Source organism: Maylandia zebra, linkage group LG2, assembly GCF_041146795.1.
Source record: "Maylandia zebra isolate NMK-2024a linkage group LG2, Mzebra_GT3a, whole genome shotgun sequence".
Taxonomy (NCBI): Eukaryota; Metazoa; Chordata; class Actinopteri; order Cichliformes; family Cichlidae; genus Maylandia; species Maylandia zebra.
Genome location: NC_135168.1, coordinates 23,154,370 through 23,169,369, shown reverse-complemented (window position 1 = coordinate 23,169,369; position 15,000 = coordinate 23,154,370). Strand labels below are relative to the sequence as shown.

The window sequence follows — 15,000 nt, the reverse complement described above, 5'->3', positions numbered from 1 at the left end:
TAAAGGCAAACAGATACAGGGCAAAATGATTTAGCGGACATGATAAAATATAGAAATGCCAAACAGAAAAACAATAAACCACTTTCATGTCCATGTGGGAAGCAACTTAATTTTTATATAGAAACTTGAACAATTTCTCTGTTAAGGCTGCAGCTCAAAGAATACTAATATATCCTGTAACGTTACACCTATCACTGCTTTTCATAGTGATATTTATATTAGAAATACTGAGTATAGACATGCATTGAATAATACTGTCAGACTTCAAGAAATAAGTTGCTGCATTTCTGAGAAAGTGAAAACAGTTTCTGTGAACCTGTAAATTTGTCTTTTATCTTTTAAAGAGCTACTGGCCTTTTCTGACGTTCCTCAAACGCCTCACTGTTATGTGTGTTTCAGTTTCATTGTGAGAATGACAGCCGAGCACATGATGTTCTCCGTGAGAAACCTCAATTTGAAGGTAATGGGTGCAGATTTGAATGCTTTGCTCGTTGACAACAGCAGTGGTTCGGTTACTTACACTAGTAACTTATGTTCAAGTTACTTATAATCAAATAACTTATGCTCAAGTAACGGAGTCAGAACTTCTGTTTATTCGACACATCAGCTACGGGCTGGAATTCGTCCAAAAATGACTTCACGTGTCCTCTCCCGATGGCTTTTTCTTTCATCAAAGAAATTTGTGTAGAATAATTGATGAGGACTTGGGAAAAGAGAACCGCTGTTAATAATACGATGACGTGTCTATCTGCCATGTTTAAACTTCCTGAAGAAGTTTAAACATGGCAAGAAGCTCATCTTAGATTCTTCACCCATGCACGGCGGGCGGACTGACCCTCGAGTAACAGATCGAGGAAATAAGCTGAGGGCACCATCAGAAGCACGCATCAAAAACAGGCACACACTCAGCCTGTTTGTATCATTATTGGTCATGTTTACTTTCACTGTTTGACGTTTCCTGATGCTTTTGCTTGATGATGTTGTCGAGTATAGGCTATGGATTATAAGTATTGTAACGTTCACAAGAACCAGACGGTTGGATCTCAGTCTGTCCGTTTATTCGGCAACACAGGAAAACGGGCCGTTAACTCCGGGGAGAGTGCCCTCGTACAACACTTCACTTCAGCCCCGCAGTCACACAACAACAACAAGAACGCCCCTCCCCTCCCTGCACACATTAACTCCCTATTTCCTGCAGCACAACCAAACATTTATCTTAAAGAAATAACAACAGCGTGCAGAGATAACCAACATGTCACTGTAAAATAACATTTAACCATTGTTACAGTATGTTCGTACTTCTTTCTACTTCATTTCGGACATGATGTGTTTATTAATTTATTTAGAGCACATATGTATACGCAGCTATCGGTGTATATGTGTTTATTTTATATCTCCGTCCGGTTATCACCATCGTCATCATCACCATGAACTATATTCTTATGGACTCGCATTAAATGATCACGTCGTTTTGTGTGTCAGTGTCCCGCTCTGTGCTTTGTTGTAACCTTTGGCTGGTGTATAGTGAGTTTGTGAGAGTGACCGAGGCTTCAGCATGCTGTTAAACTCGGGTTTAAACTGCGCTTCAGAGGATGAAACTTTCTGTTGTTTGTACATTTTGCCCCCCCGCAGCAAGCATGGTTGAAATAGTGACTTTAGCTCTTTTAGCTCTGTGGTAAAAACTGGCATGGCAGAAAAAACTGTGCCATGGATAGACAGGTATTGTTTCCATGGAGATTAGTAGTCCAGTCATACTTTCCCTGACCAATAATAATAATATTAATAATAATAATAATAATGATAACAATCTGTTTCATTTAAATTTAACTGTAGTTACTGAATACTTTAAAACTGTACACTCAAAAAATTAAAAAGGTGGAGAAAATGTTAAGATAATTTTCATTTTCAATATCAAAATTCCAGTTACTAGTATTTTATGGCATCTTCATTAAACTGGGTTCACCTTCATCTGAACTGAACTGGTTTCAGCCGTGAGCTGTGTAACTGTGTTGTATTAACTAAAATAGATAAGATCCGATCAGGGAAATGCAGCGGGACTTTCTCCAGGCTGTAGTTTAAGGGACATTCATGTTGAAATGACCTGTGGTGTGATTTCTTGCAGACTGATTCTGATCCAGGGATGCTCCACCTTCCTGCATAGTTTCTTTTTCATTAACCTTTTTGGGGATTTCACAGCAGTTAAGTTGGAGCCTGTAATTATTGTCTTGTCTTAGCAGAAATCATTAAAACAGCCATGCTGTCTAGCCCCATCACTTGCTTATAATGTGTTCAGGTGACAGTTACCTATGAATCCATTAAATTTCTGTCATCACCAACATTTCACACTGCTTCATCTTAATCCTCAGTCTTGTCTCAAAGCTTATATGAATATGATTCATTTCCAGTGTTATTGTAGTTGAACGTGTGATTGTTAATCCTCCTGACACATCATGACAGTCGGGATGCCATTGCCTCACCTGCATATGTTTCCAAAGACCATCACTGATCCACCACCGAGGTGGTTGTGCTTGTTTGTACAGAGACATTCACACCTGAGGCCTGCGGCAGGTAATTTTGTAGTGCTGGCAGTGCTCCTTGCATAAAGGAGTAGATAAAGCTGATGGGTTAAGAACCTTCTACAGCTCTGCTATAGTAACTGCGCGTGCTCTGGAACACTGCACTGATAGCAACATTTATCCCCCGCAGTCCCACTACTGCACAAGTATTTCACAATTTTTTTCATGTATAAAGGGCAAATACAAGAGCAAATATTCAAAAGCCAAGTAGAGATATAATATTTACTAATAAGTGTTTCTGAGAAGCACAAGTCATTTCTCATTATAATATCTGATTCTTTGAACACAGCTCAGACAGTCTAACCTGTCAAACTGGTCACAGTGATGTAACGAAGGTGTGGAGAAACATGCAAGCATGTAGAGAGGAAGAAGTGTTGCTTCGCTTCATCCTATAAAGGTTTAACATACAGCGCAAGACAGCTGTTGTATACAGAAGTGCTCGGGACACCAGAGAGCTGCACACTGATAGATTTTGTGTCTGAAAGTCCAGTGAGTAGATCACTGATCGGTTGCAATGGTATTAGCCTACTGTTAAACATTAGCAGTTTGATTATGTTCTCAGGAAAACAACTGAGGGTGAATGTGTTATTGTTGCGGGTGTAACATAATATTTGAATCATTCAAGAAAGCGTTTAATAATAAAAGATCTGAATCACATTATCAGCTCCATTGACAGACGTTTCATTATGTTATGTAACAGATCTGTTCAAGACACATGAAGTTATTTGAGAGTTTATTTGAGTGAAAACTTTCACCTGCATGTTCTCAGTGCTGAGGTCAATAAGCTGCTGCAGTGCTTGATAGCTTTAATCGAGTAAGAGGTATAATGTGACTTTCCCCCCAGCTTGATGTTTGTGTGAAGGTCTAGGCTTGGGTATGACTTGGATCTCTAACTATCCACGACCCTTCGATTGATTGATTGAATCTTTATTTTGAACATGTTGAAAAAGTAAAACAAAATAGAATTAAAAGAGACAAATGAACAAAGCAAAACAAAAGGAAAACGAGCAACCACAACTCCAAATAACGTTCATGTTCAAAAAGGAGCAGGAAGAAGCATAAGCTTATTTAATCCCACCCCTTTTCCACTATCTAGTATCAATAGACTACAGAAATACCTCCTTGCAAATACATTATATGTTATGTGTAATTTTTTTTTATATATATATATACATATATGCTTCTATCTATCCATACATACTTATATACACATACGCACATATGCACATTTTCAATAACCCCATTAACACCTCAAGGATACACAACCTACAAATATATATATATATATATATATATATATATATATATGTATATATATATATATATATATATATATATATATACCCATACCAACATACCCGTGCACCCGCACACACATGAAAATATTAGACAAGAACACCCTATCAAATCTCTACCTTTTCCCTGTACCCTGTAAAAACCATATCCTTAAACCACTTTTTAAACTGTGCCATGCTTGGACATTGCTTCATATCTTTACTTAGTCTGTTCCACAGCTTCACTCCACACACAGAGATGCAAAAACTTTTTAATGTTGTACGGATACGAGGATGTTTTAAATTTAATTCCCCCCTCAAATTGTATCCCCGTTCCCTTTTAGAAAACATTTTTAGAATATTGTCAGGAAGCAGGTTATTTATTGCTTTATATATAATTTGTGCAGTGAGAAAATGAACCAGATCTGTGAATTTTAGAATTTTTGATTTTAAGAATAGTGGATTTGTATGATCTCTGTAACCAGTTTTATGGATTATCCTTATGGCCCTTTTTTGTAATATAAAGACTGATGATAGCGAACATTTGTAAGTATTGCCCCAAACCTCTGCACAGTAGTGCAAATACAGTGCAGTCAGGGAACAATAGAGAATGTGGAGTGATTTGTGGTCCAGAATGTGTTTTACTTTACTCAAGATTGAGACACTTCTTGAAATTTTGTTATGTATATGATTTATATGAGACTTCCAGTTTAATTTATCATCTATAATCACACCAAGAAACTTATGTTCAAGTACTCTTTCAATTTCCACACCATCTAAATGAATCTGCACTTGTGCATTTCTAAGGGAATTCCCAAATAAGATAATTTTAGTTTTACTTCGATTTAGCGATAGTTTGTTCCTGTTAAACCATTTTTTAATTTTGCACATTTCTGAAGTAATTGTATCCAGCAGCTCCTTTAGATTCCCCCCAGAACAAAAAATATTTGTGTCATCTGCAAATAATACTAATTTTAATATATCAGATGCCTTACAAATATCATTTATATAAATAATAAATAATTTTGGACCCAGTACAGAGCCTTGTGGAACACCACAAGCAATGTCCAAGCATGATGAGGAATGGACACCCAGCTTCACAAATTGTTTCCTGTCACTTAAATAATTTTTCACCCATTGTGGATGAAGATGATCTCCAACGTTAGTTTTCATGAAAAGGTAATAATGAGCAGATTATGTCCTTTTGTCTTCATTAGATTTCTGTGAGCTCACAGTCAACACAGATACAGTAAACAGAAACCTTAAACTGTCTGACAACAACAGGAATGTGACATATGTGAAAGAAAATCAGTCATATCCTGATCATCCAGACCGATTTGACCAGAATCATCAGCTGCTGTGCAGAGATGGTCTGACTGGCCGCTGTTACTGGGAGGTTGAGTGGAGTGGAGGTGTGCATATATCAGTGAGTTACAAGAGAATCAGCAGGAGAGGAGAAAGAAATGACAGTTGGTTTGGAGGGAATCCTCAGTCCTGGAGTCTGTTCACCGATGGTGGTTACTCTATCTGGCATGATACAAAAGGAACATCCATCTCTTCCTGTTCCTCTTCTTCCTCTGTCTCTGGCAGAGTAGCAGTGTATGTGGACTGTCCTGCTGGCATTCTGTCTTTTTACAGAGTCTCCTCTGACAAGCTGATCCACCTCCACACCTTCAACACCACGTTTGATGAACCTCTGTATCCTGGGTTTGGACTCTGGTCTTGGTCTTACTTATCACTGGCTTCCTCGGTACGTTTGTGTTCTTTGCAGAAATAATTCACTTTTGTTAAATAAACTCAGACTGTTGACTGTGTCACACTGGTCAGGATCACACACAGCTACAGACCCAGTACTACAGAGCAAATCCAGATGTACATCAAGTATATCTTTTCATTACACAGATTCACGTTTGAGCTGTCTTTCAACTCACATGTGACTGAATGTTGTTCTTGTGTCCTTAAAAGCAAAGGATAAAGACAGTAAGAGTTATAACTGCTGCCACCTGGTGATTAGTCACTCAACAACAAAATGCATTTGTTTATTGTTTTCCATTTTGACGAGACAGATAGGCTTACTGAGTTTGGTTGTGAGCGTGTCCTGGAAAGAAACAGATTCCTGCTAATTATTACTTAGTAATATCAGAGTCTAAAGATTTCTTGTGTAACACTTTTAATGAACGCACTGGTACTTGTAGTATTTTTCTACACTAACTGAGCATTCAAAGTGAGTTTCACTATTAGCCACATTCACTCACAAATATTCATGCAGCGCTTTAATCTATGTTTATAAGCACTTTTTATCTGTCATGCACAAACTGACTGCTGGCTGCACTGGATACCCCCTTATACATTTATTAAAGGAGGGAATTAGCAAAACAGTTGTTGTAACCAGGCTGTAAACGTGTTTGTTATGTTGTTACCATGTTGTAAAAATGTTAATATTTTCATATTTTTTTAACAGTATACTTGTAGAGGTGTTTTCAAAAAGTACTTGTATAAAATGTAAATGAACATAGAAAGCAATCCGCAAACTATTTAAACATAATATTTATTAAAGATAAGATGAAAACACATAAAATTCTGAGGAAGTGTAACTTTTTTTTTTATTGTGTGGAAGCATCCACACTATTGAGTTCCTTCTTGATGTTTCCGTACACTTTTCGCCGTGGATCTACTTCCACAATTTTTGTGCTATTTTCACCGTTCAAATTTTAAACTATTCTGCTATTTCTGCTAATGACAGCTATGTCTTTTGGTATTTTTCACTATTATACTTTTTAAAATATTAAGCTTTTTTTCCTTTAATTTGAAATGAATGGGAAACTTCTGCAATTCTGCTAAAATTTGCTTGTTTTTGAAACTTAACTACTTCCTCATATTTTCACATAGAGCAACCATTCAAACTTTAAAATGTTCTCAAATTATTGGGCTATTCAGGTATAAATCAGCTTTTTCAAATCTTTTACCGTTTTACTTTTATGCCTCTTAAAGTTTTCAGTTGCAAAATTGTGATTTTTCACAAAATACATGCGTCGTTGTGGTTGCTATGCTCTTGGCTTCCAGTGTGCCACTGAAGGTTTTGCAGTCTTCTCTTCATGTCCGAACAACTTCTTGCTACTTGCTCAATTTTCACTCAACTTCCACAAATTATACATCAAAACGTAGGTATTTTTGCTGGCTTTCAGGAAATGTCCCCATCATTGTTGTGGGACATATAGAATTTTTGCAAATCTCCTCAGACCAACACAAAGTCGGAAAACTCTCCATAGAAAGTCAATGGAGAGTTTGTTCAAAATCACCGCTTGATTTCTGTAATGAGAGGCATATTCGAATCGTCATATCTCCTTAACGAAACAAAGTTAAGACATGAAGCTTGTCCCAGTATATCTTCAGACACTCCTGACGCTCACAATTCAAGAATTTCTTTCTCACCTATTACCGTTCTGAAATGAGTTAGACTTGTTTGAGGGTAGGAAATTCGTCCTTCGCTCAGATTTCTTCAGATTTCAAACTCTGGAAATGAACCACTTTTTTCTCTCGTCATAACTTTTTGTTGGATTTCCACAGAGACCTGAAAATTTCCATGACTGTTCACCAAATCCTGCTTTCTCTTACGGTGAAAGAATGATATCGATGCTCCAAATAGATTTAGAGTTACAAAGCGTTGTTTGAGGGCAGGTCAAGGCAATTTTTGCTTCGCTCTACTCAGTTATGGTGCATTACAAGTCAAATATCTTTAATAATTCATATTTTAATGATAAATTGTTAACACTTTAAGATTCCCCCCTCTCTTCTGAACAAAACGGTGTAAGAATGACCGCTCTATCCCCTACGGTTAGGAAATTATGGTCATTTGTTTGAGGGGAGTCGTCACTATGAGAAATAGACTGCAAAAATCCTGTGTCTCTCTGTGCTGCGTGCACCTGTTTTGGTGGGAAAAAGTACACAGCCTCTCTGATTGGTGGATTCAAATTCAGCAGCTCCCAGCCTGCTTGACTGAGCTAGAAACTTGCTTCTCTCTCCGTGTGTGTGTGTGTGTGTGTGTGTCAGAGAGAGAGAGAGAGAGAGCCTTTTTATGGGATGATCTCATTGTAAGATTTAAATTCAATATATTTAGACTGGTTGACTGAATTGGGTCTTGTGTGTGTGTCTCTCTGTGCATGTGTGTTTCCTTATGTGTACATATTTGTGATTGTGTGGCTGTTATATATTTTTTTGCTGATTTTTTTCATTTAACAAGTATATTTGAGGGACCCTCAACATGTTCAGCATTTTTTCAGCTGTCCATTTTGCTTTTCCAATTTTTCTGTTTAAGTTATTACTATTGCGCTAAATCATACTATTTCTGCTATTTTATAAGATTTGTGCTAAATATAGTATTTCTGATTAATTATAGTTTTTCTACCAAATCATAGTACAGTATTTCTGCTTTTTATAGGATTTGTGCTTAATATAGTATTTCTGCTAAATGTAGTATTTATGCCTAATCATAGTATTTCTATATATTTCTGCCAGGTCCCCAGGCAGCCAATCCTCTGTGAGGACTAAGGCATTCAAATTTACATATCAGGGCCTGCGCGGCTTCCCAGCCAGCCAATCATATCTTAGGGATGAGATGAGACATTCAAATTTACAAATCAGGGCCTGGACGGCTTCCCAGCCAGCCAATCATATATGTGGGCTGAGGCATTCAAATTTGCATATTGGGGCCTTCGTGGCTTCTAAGCCAACAAGTCATCGATGTCATATATCTCTAAAAATTCATATTTTAATGATAAATTTTCAACACTTGACGATTCCCCCATCTCTTCTAAACAAAACGTTGTAAGAATGACCGTTCTGGCCAATACAGTTAGGAAATTATGGTCATCTGTTTGAGGGGAATCCTCACTATGAGAAATAGACTACAAAAATCCTGTCTCTGTGCTGCGTGTGTGCACCTGTTTTGGCGGGAAAAAGTACACAGCCTCTGTGGATTCAAATTTAGCAGCTCCCAGGCTGCTTGACTGAAACCTGCTTCTCTCTCCCTGTGTGTGTGTGTGTGTGTGTGTGTGTGTGTGTGTGTGTGTGTGTGTGTGTGTGTGTGTGTGTGTGTGTGTGTGTGTGCATGAGAGAGAGAGAGAGACCCTCTTTAGGGCAGCATCTCATTGTTGGAAAGAAATATAATATATTCAGACGCGTTGACTGGCATAGACCCTGTGTGTGTCTCTCTCTCTGTGCATTTGTGTATACATATTTGATTTTGTGTGTATCTGTTAGCTGTTCCTTCTTGTTTTTTAAATTTATTTTTATTTCTTTATTTTTTTTTCCACAGGTGAACAACAATTAGTTTTGTGGGAACTTAACCATGTTCCGTTTTTTTTTTCAGCTTGTCATCTTACTTTTCCAGTATTTTCACTTAAGTTATTACTATTCTGCTCAATCATAGTATGTGTTCTAAATCATTGTTATTATGCTATATTGTAATATTTCTGCTAAATCATACTATTTCTACTATATTATATTTTTCTTTCTAAAAATAGCATTTCTGCTATATAATTGTATTTCTGCTATCTTATAATATTTGTGCTAAACCAGAGTATTTGTGCTGAAACATAGTATTTCTGTCAAATTATAGTATTTGTGCTAAAACATAGTATTGATTTAAAATTACAATATTCATAGTTCATCACAGTGTCTCTGGTAAATATATTTCTGCTCTGTTGTACTATTTTTCTAAATCATAGTGTTTCTGTAATGTTTAAGTATTTTTGGCTAAATATATTCTTTCTGTTATCTTATACTATTTCTCCTAAATTCTTGTATTTTTGAGAAGTTATCATGTTTCTGGTAAAATACAATATTTCTGCTAAGTTCTGCTATGATATTGTATTTCTGCCAAGTATTTTGTTTCCTCTAAGATATTGCAGTTCTGCTAAGTTATTCCATTTGCTTCTGCAAAGTTTTTACAATTTCTGCAACTTTTCAGCTTTTTCAGCTAGTTTCTGCATACAGCTTCAGCTTTAAAGCATCCACACTGCATTTTCGCAGGAAATGCAAATTTTTCTAGTTCCAGTTTGAATGGGGTGAATGTTGGCCTCTTTTGAAAGGACTCGTCACACAATTTTTCCAATTTTCTGCTGTTCATTTCTAATGAGTTCATAGCGTGAGTTGGCATGAATTGCACCATCGGTTGGTTTCCTGTTCTTAGCTAACAGGAATGGCACCCAGTGTGATCTAATGCTGCTGTAGCCCATCTGCTTCCAGGTTTGATGTGCTATTTGTTTAAAGATACTCTTCTGCATACCTTGTGTTATGATATCATGTGGTTTTATTTTGAATATGTTAAAATAATACAATAACAAAAAAGGAAAATGACAAGTTCATCATATATTATTGAGATTTCTACATCACACAGAGGATAAATACTGGGTGAGAACACCCAGTCAAAGCCATATTTGTTCCCTGTATATTGCAAAACTAGAGTCATTGCTCTAGTTTCTCACCAAGTTTGTTCCATAGCTTCACTCCCAATCCAGTATCATGGCAAAGCGTATAATAGACACGCTGGTCCACAGTGTCCATTTCCCAATGAGGCTAAGCGTGAGCTGCAAAAGTTGCAGTAAGCTGCAGTACCAGCAGAGGGAGATATTTTATTTCAATCCAACATGAAAATAATCACGGTTACACATTTAAAGAGACAACACATTTACATGTATATACACATTAGCCACATCTACAGTTTCATGCCATGATACTGGGATTTTACTGTTGTATGGACACAGATGTTTTAAACTGAACTCCCCTCAAATCAACAGTTTTAGAATATTGTCAGTGAGCACGTTGTTTTTGGCTTTAAACATAATTTGTGTGGTTTGAAAATGAGCCAGATCAGTAAATTTCAGTATGTTTGATTTCAAGAACAGGCTTTTGTGTGATCTCTGTGACCAGTATTTAGAATTATCCTCATGGCCCTTTCTTGCAAAATGGTAAATGATGACAGTGAACCATTCATCATTTGAAACCTCTGAACAGTAATTCAAATTTGGTGAAATTAGTGGTCAGTAGAGAATGTGGAGTAATATGAGGTCCCAAATGTAAATTGCTTGAAATAATGAAATGCTTTTTGAAACTTTGTTATACATGTCATGATCCTGGGTCATGTTGACCCAGCATTCTTAGTTTTCGTGTGTTTTGTATTTTGTTCTTTATTTTTGCCTTGGTTCCTAGGTTGTTCTGTTAAGATGTTCCTTATTGGATTTCCCCTTGTGACTTTAACCCCTGTGTGCCCCTCTGTGTATCTGTGAGCCCTTGTCTACACTCCTTGTGTTTTATTCCATGTTTTCCCCAGCCCGTTATGTCTGTGCTCTCTCTCTCTCCTCCTGTCTGCACCTCTGTGTACTTCCTGTTTTACTTTGACAGTCTCCCATCAGTGTTTTACTCATGCCGTGTCTCGTTATGATTATCAGTGTCACCTGTGTTCCCCGTGTGCTCCTACTTCCCTCGTTAACCCTCTGTGTATTTATGTCCATGTCTCCCTCAGTTCAGTGTCGCGTTCTCCTTCATTCATGGCCGTGTGTTTCTCTGTGTACCAGTGTGTAGTTTTGCTCTCTAACAATAAAGCTGTGAATTTTGAGTTCCATCCTGCCTCTGTGAGTTTGCGATTGGGTCCTCATCTTACCTGCACACAGCCGCATTATGACAATGCATGTATTTTATATGAGATTTCTAGCTTATACCATCAATCAACACACCAAGAAGGTTTTTTTCATGGAATCTTTCAGGGTCCACACCATCTACAGTATCTGTACATTTCCAGTCTTGTGAGTTTCTTTTACAATTCCAAAAGAATTAAGATAATTGTAGTTTTACTGATACCGATTATCTGTCATTATCATTAACTGTTTATGTATTTCATAACGAAAAACCTAGTGGTGTGCTGTTTATGCAGTCCCATGTGTTCTCCTGGCAGCCAAATACATTCATTATTGAGAATTAAAAAAACAGAAATCTCTTGGTAAAGTAGCTAGTTTAGTAAATTTCAGCTTCAGCCTGACTCGTGTAGTTGCTGGACTTTGCCTTTGTTGGGCAGTTTAGCTTCATATTTGTCTATGAACTCACACACCGTAACTGTGCTTGCAGACTCTGGCTCCATTGTAACATCTAATTTAATGAAAGCTTGAAAATAATATTCATGCTCATGGTGAATGTGGAAGAACCGGCATCTGCATGATGCTTTTATCTTAAATCTGGTTAATATACCATATTTTTAAAAATGAACACATACGTGTATCTGGAAAATATATGCTTTATAGATATCTAAATTATAGACGTCTATATAGCGACTAGCAAAAAGAGTAGAATACCCACACTACGATACAAAGCATGTGCTCCTAGCTCAGAATAAATAGCCTGAAGGATCCTCACAAAGGCACATTTCAAACAAGTAGATGTGATTATGCAACCTCTGTTTTTGCCGTTTAGAGTGTCCCCATTAAATATGAACATTAGCTAAAATAAACAGATAATCTCCCACTCTCTTTCTGCATCTGTGCATGCCTTGAGTTGAGTTTTTCTTAGAAGGCAGAAAAACACTAAACCTCTTCTCTGCTGTCTGTAATTTCCAGAGACCGAAAGACTTTTCTCGTTAAAGGGCTTTGAATGACAAACAGCCCACACGCACTAATCTGTCAGGGAGTCTTTTATTCAGGATTAACAAAACTGTAAAAGAGCAAATCACTGCTGGTAATTCACCCATTACAAAACACTGTGGAAGCAGCAACAGCAATGCGGAGAAGCAGGGTGGAATTACTGGAATACAGCAGGCGACTGTTTGTCTTGAACAGTGTGAATCTGTTTAAATGTAGAAAGTGCGAAGATGAGGCTGCATATGCAAGCTAAACTACCAATGTCTCTTTCATAAACAAAATGACGAAACCAAGAACATTTAGTATTTATGCTTTAGTGCAAAAGTAAAAGTTGCCTTCTATTTAAGGGCAATAGTCTGATGGTCTACAGTGAAGGTCATCTGATTTACATTTATGGGCTTTTAGCTCATTGCTGCTCACCAAGTAAACATTTTTTTGTTACGTTTTTTCTGTCTAAAGCAAAAAAAAAGGAGAAAAAATACTTATTGGAAGCTTTTTAATCAGCCACATTTTAAGGGGTCTACAATAGTTGTGATGCCCCCCAGAGATAGTGACTGCTGACTGCTTAGCAAAATTTTCAGTTTTTCACTACTTTCCAGCACAAATTCCAGCTTTTTCAGCTGTTTTCAGCACAAACTTCAGCTTCTTAACCTCTTTTCAGCACAATTTTCAGGTTCCTTATCTCTTTTTTTTGCTGTACATTCAGCAATTTTTACCTCTTTTCAGTACAATTTAGCTTCTTCTGCACAGTGCACATTTTTTCTCTCATCATATCTTTGTTTGAGACCAGAACTGCTTTGGCGCAGTGGGATGCGCAGCTGCTGTGAGATCCGGTGGCAAAGGTTCAAATCCTACATGTGACATTTACTACATATCTTCCCTCCTTGCACTCTCCCTGCTTTCTTGACACTCTTCAGTGTAGTCTTTCAAATAAAGCAGTTTTCAGCAAACAGTTCAGCTTGTACACAGTGTTTTCAGCAGATAGTTCTCCTTCTTCTGCTGTTTTCAGATTCCACTACACAGCATTCACACTGCATTTTCACTGGAAATGCAACTTTTTCTAGTTACAGTTGCTTTAATATCTAAGTCAAAGTGGACAGCTCTGTCTGGTTCCCCTCTTTGGGACATAAGATCACTGGTTCTAACACATGCCTTTAGCGAGCTGTATAGATAGACGTCTGTGAAGTTTGGCAGTCATCCAGGTCATCGTAGTTGAGGCAGCTTGGAAAAAAAAGGTCCTTTCCAAGCTCCTTAGACAGACGATAGATAGATAGATAGATAGATAGATAGATAGATAGATAGATAGATAGATAGATAGATAGGTACTTTATTGATCCCACAAGGGAAATTGTTGCAGCAGCATGATGAAGTGTCAAAATAGTGCAGTCTACAATAAACAACAAGTAAACAACACAGTTTAAATAAAAGTGCCACAAAGGCCTGGTAAGGGCTTTATACTATGAGATAAGCAGCTTCTAATGATTTAACTAATACTACAGTCTTTTATTCATAAATGGGTTCTTTTTTAAAACAGTAAGATATTATTTTAAATCTTGGTTTTTGAGTACTGTATTTCCCGGACTACAAAGCGCACCTGAATATTAGCCGCATAAGCTAAAATCAGGGGAAAATCCTGTTTTGTACATATATTAGCCGCACCTGACTAAAAGCCGCAGGTGTTTCAATGTTGACTTATCATATGTAAGAGAATATGCACAAAGCGAATTGTCAGGAAAGAGATGGCTGTTTGGAGACACATCACTTTTATTAATATTTTGAAAAACAAGTTATGGGTACATATTTGCATAACTTTTTAGGTATATGTACAAGTAGCGGTAATTACAAGTACGAAACATGTACTGTGCTTCATAAATGAGTAACAAATGTAGTACATAACAATAACCTACAGCACACCAGTGTCAGATACGAACAGGCTCAGGATGGCTTCATCATCCACTCTCAGCTTCTTTCCTTCGTTGTCACTTTCAAAACCAAAGAAATCCTCGTTGTTAGTGTCGAACACCCTCAGAAGGGCCGTGGCGGTGTCCTCCTCTCCATCATGCAGCAGTCCAGCCCTTCAAATCCGTTGGTGATCGTGGATGTTTTCACACTTTTCCACGCTGTCAGATTCCACCGGTGGAGTTGAGCATAACTTGCTTTTCGCAAGTTTATCGCCGCTCATCATCCACGACTCCCGCTGAACGTGTAGCGCTACTTTGAAGTTTGTTTTTCACGCTACTTGTACAGCACTATGTTGCCTGGCGGATGGACATGTGACCAACATACCACTCTTGAACCCCGATACTGTGTGTCTGATCACATGCCCTTCCGCCAGGCAACGTAGTGCCGTACAACAGCGGAACAAACAAAATAAATCGTCTTACGATATGACAAAAATCATGGACAATCCACAGAAAAGCCGCACCTGACTAAAAGCCGCAGGGTTCAAAGCTTATGCAAAAAGTAGTGGCTTATAGCCCGACAATTACAGTAATGATATATTAAATCTCCAGGTTATTCATA

General features: G+C 37.5%; 1 protein-coding gene across 1 annotated transcript; it reads left to right on the top strand.

The window, feature by feature from the left end:
- The first annotated feature begins 996 nt into the window (after positions 1–996).
- On the top strand, positions 997–11,592 carry LOC143413897 (stonustoxin subunit beta-like). Its single transcript, XM_076877240.1, has 2 exons — positions 997–1,099; positions 5,044–11,592. Exons 1-2 carry the CDS (start codon positions 997–999, stop codon positions 5,625–5,627), a joined length of 687 nt encoding a protein of 228 aa, XP_076733355.1. The 3' UTR covers positions 5,628–11,592.
- The last annotated feature ends 3,408 nt before the right edge of the window (positions 11,593–15,000 follow it).

Excerpts from the sequence above, each read along its gene's own strand:
- LOC143413897 (XM_076877240.1), top strand. The coding sequence starts at position 997 with ATGGATTATAAGTATTGTAACGTTCACAAGAACCAGACGGTTGGATCT. Across the intron at positions 1,100-5,043 it reads GGCCGTTAACTCCGGGGAGA|ATTATGTCCTTTTGTCTTCA; the intron begins GTGCCCTCGTAC and ends AATAATGAGCAG.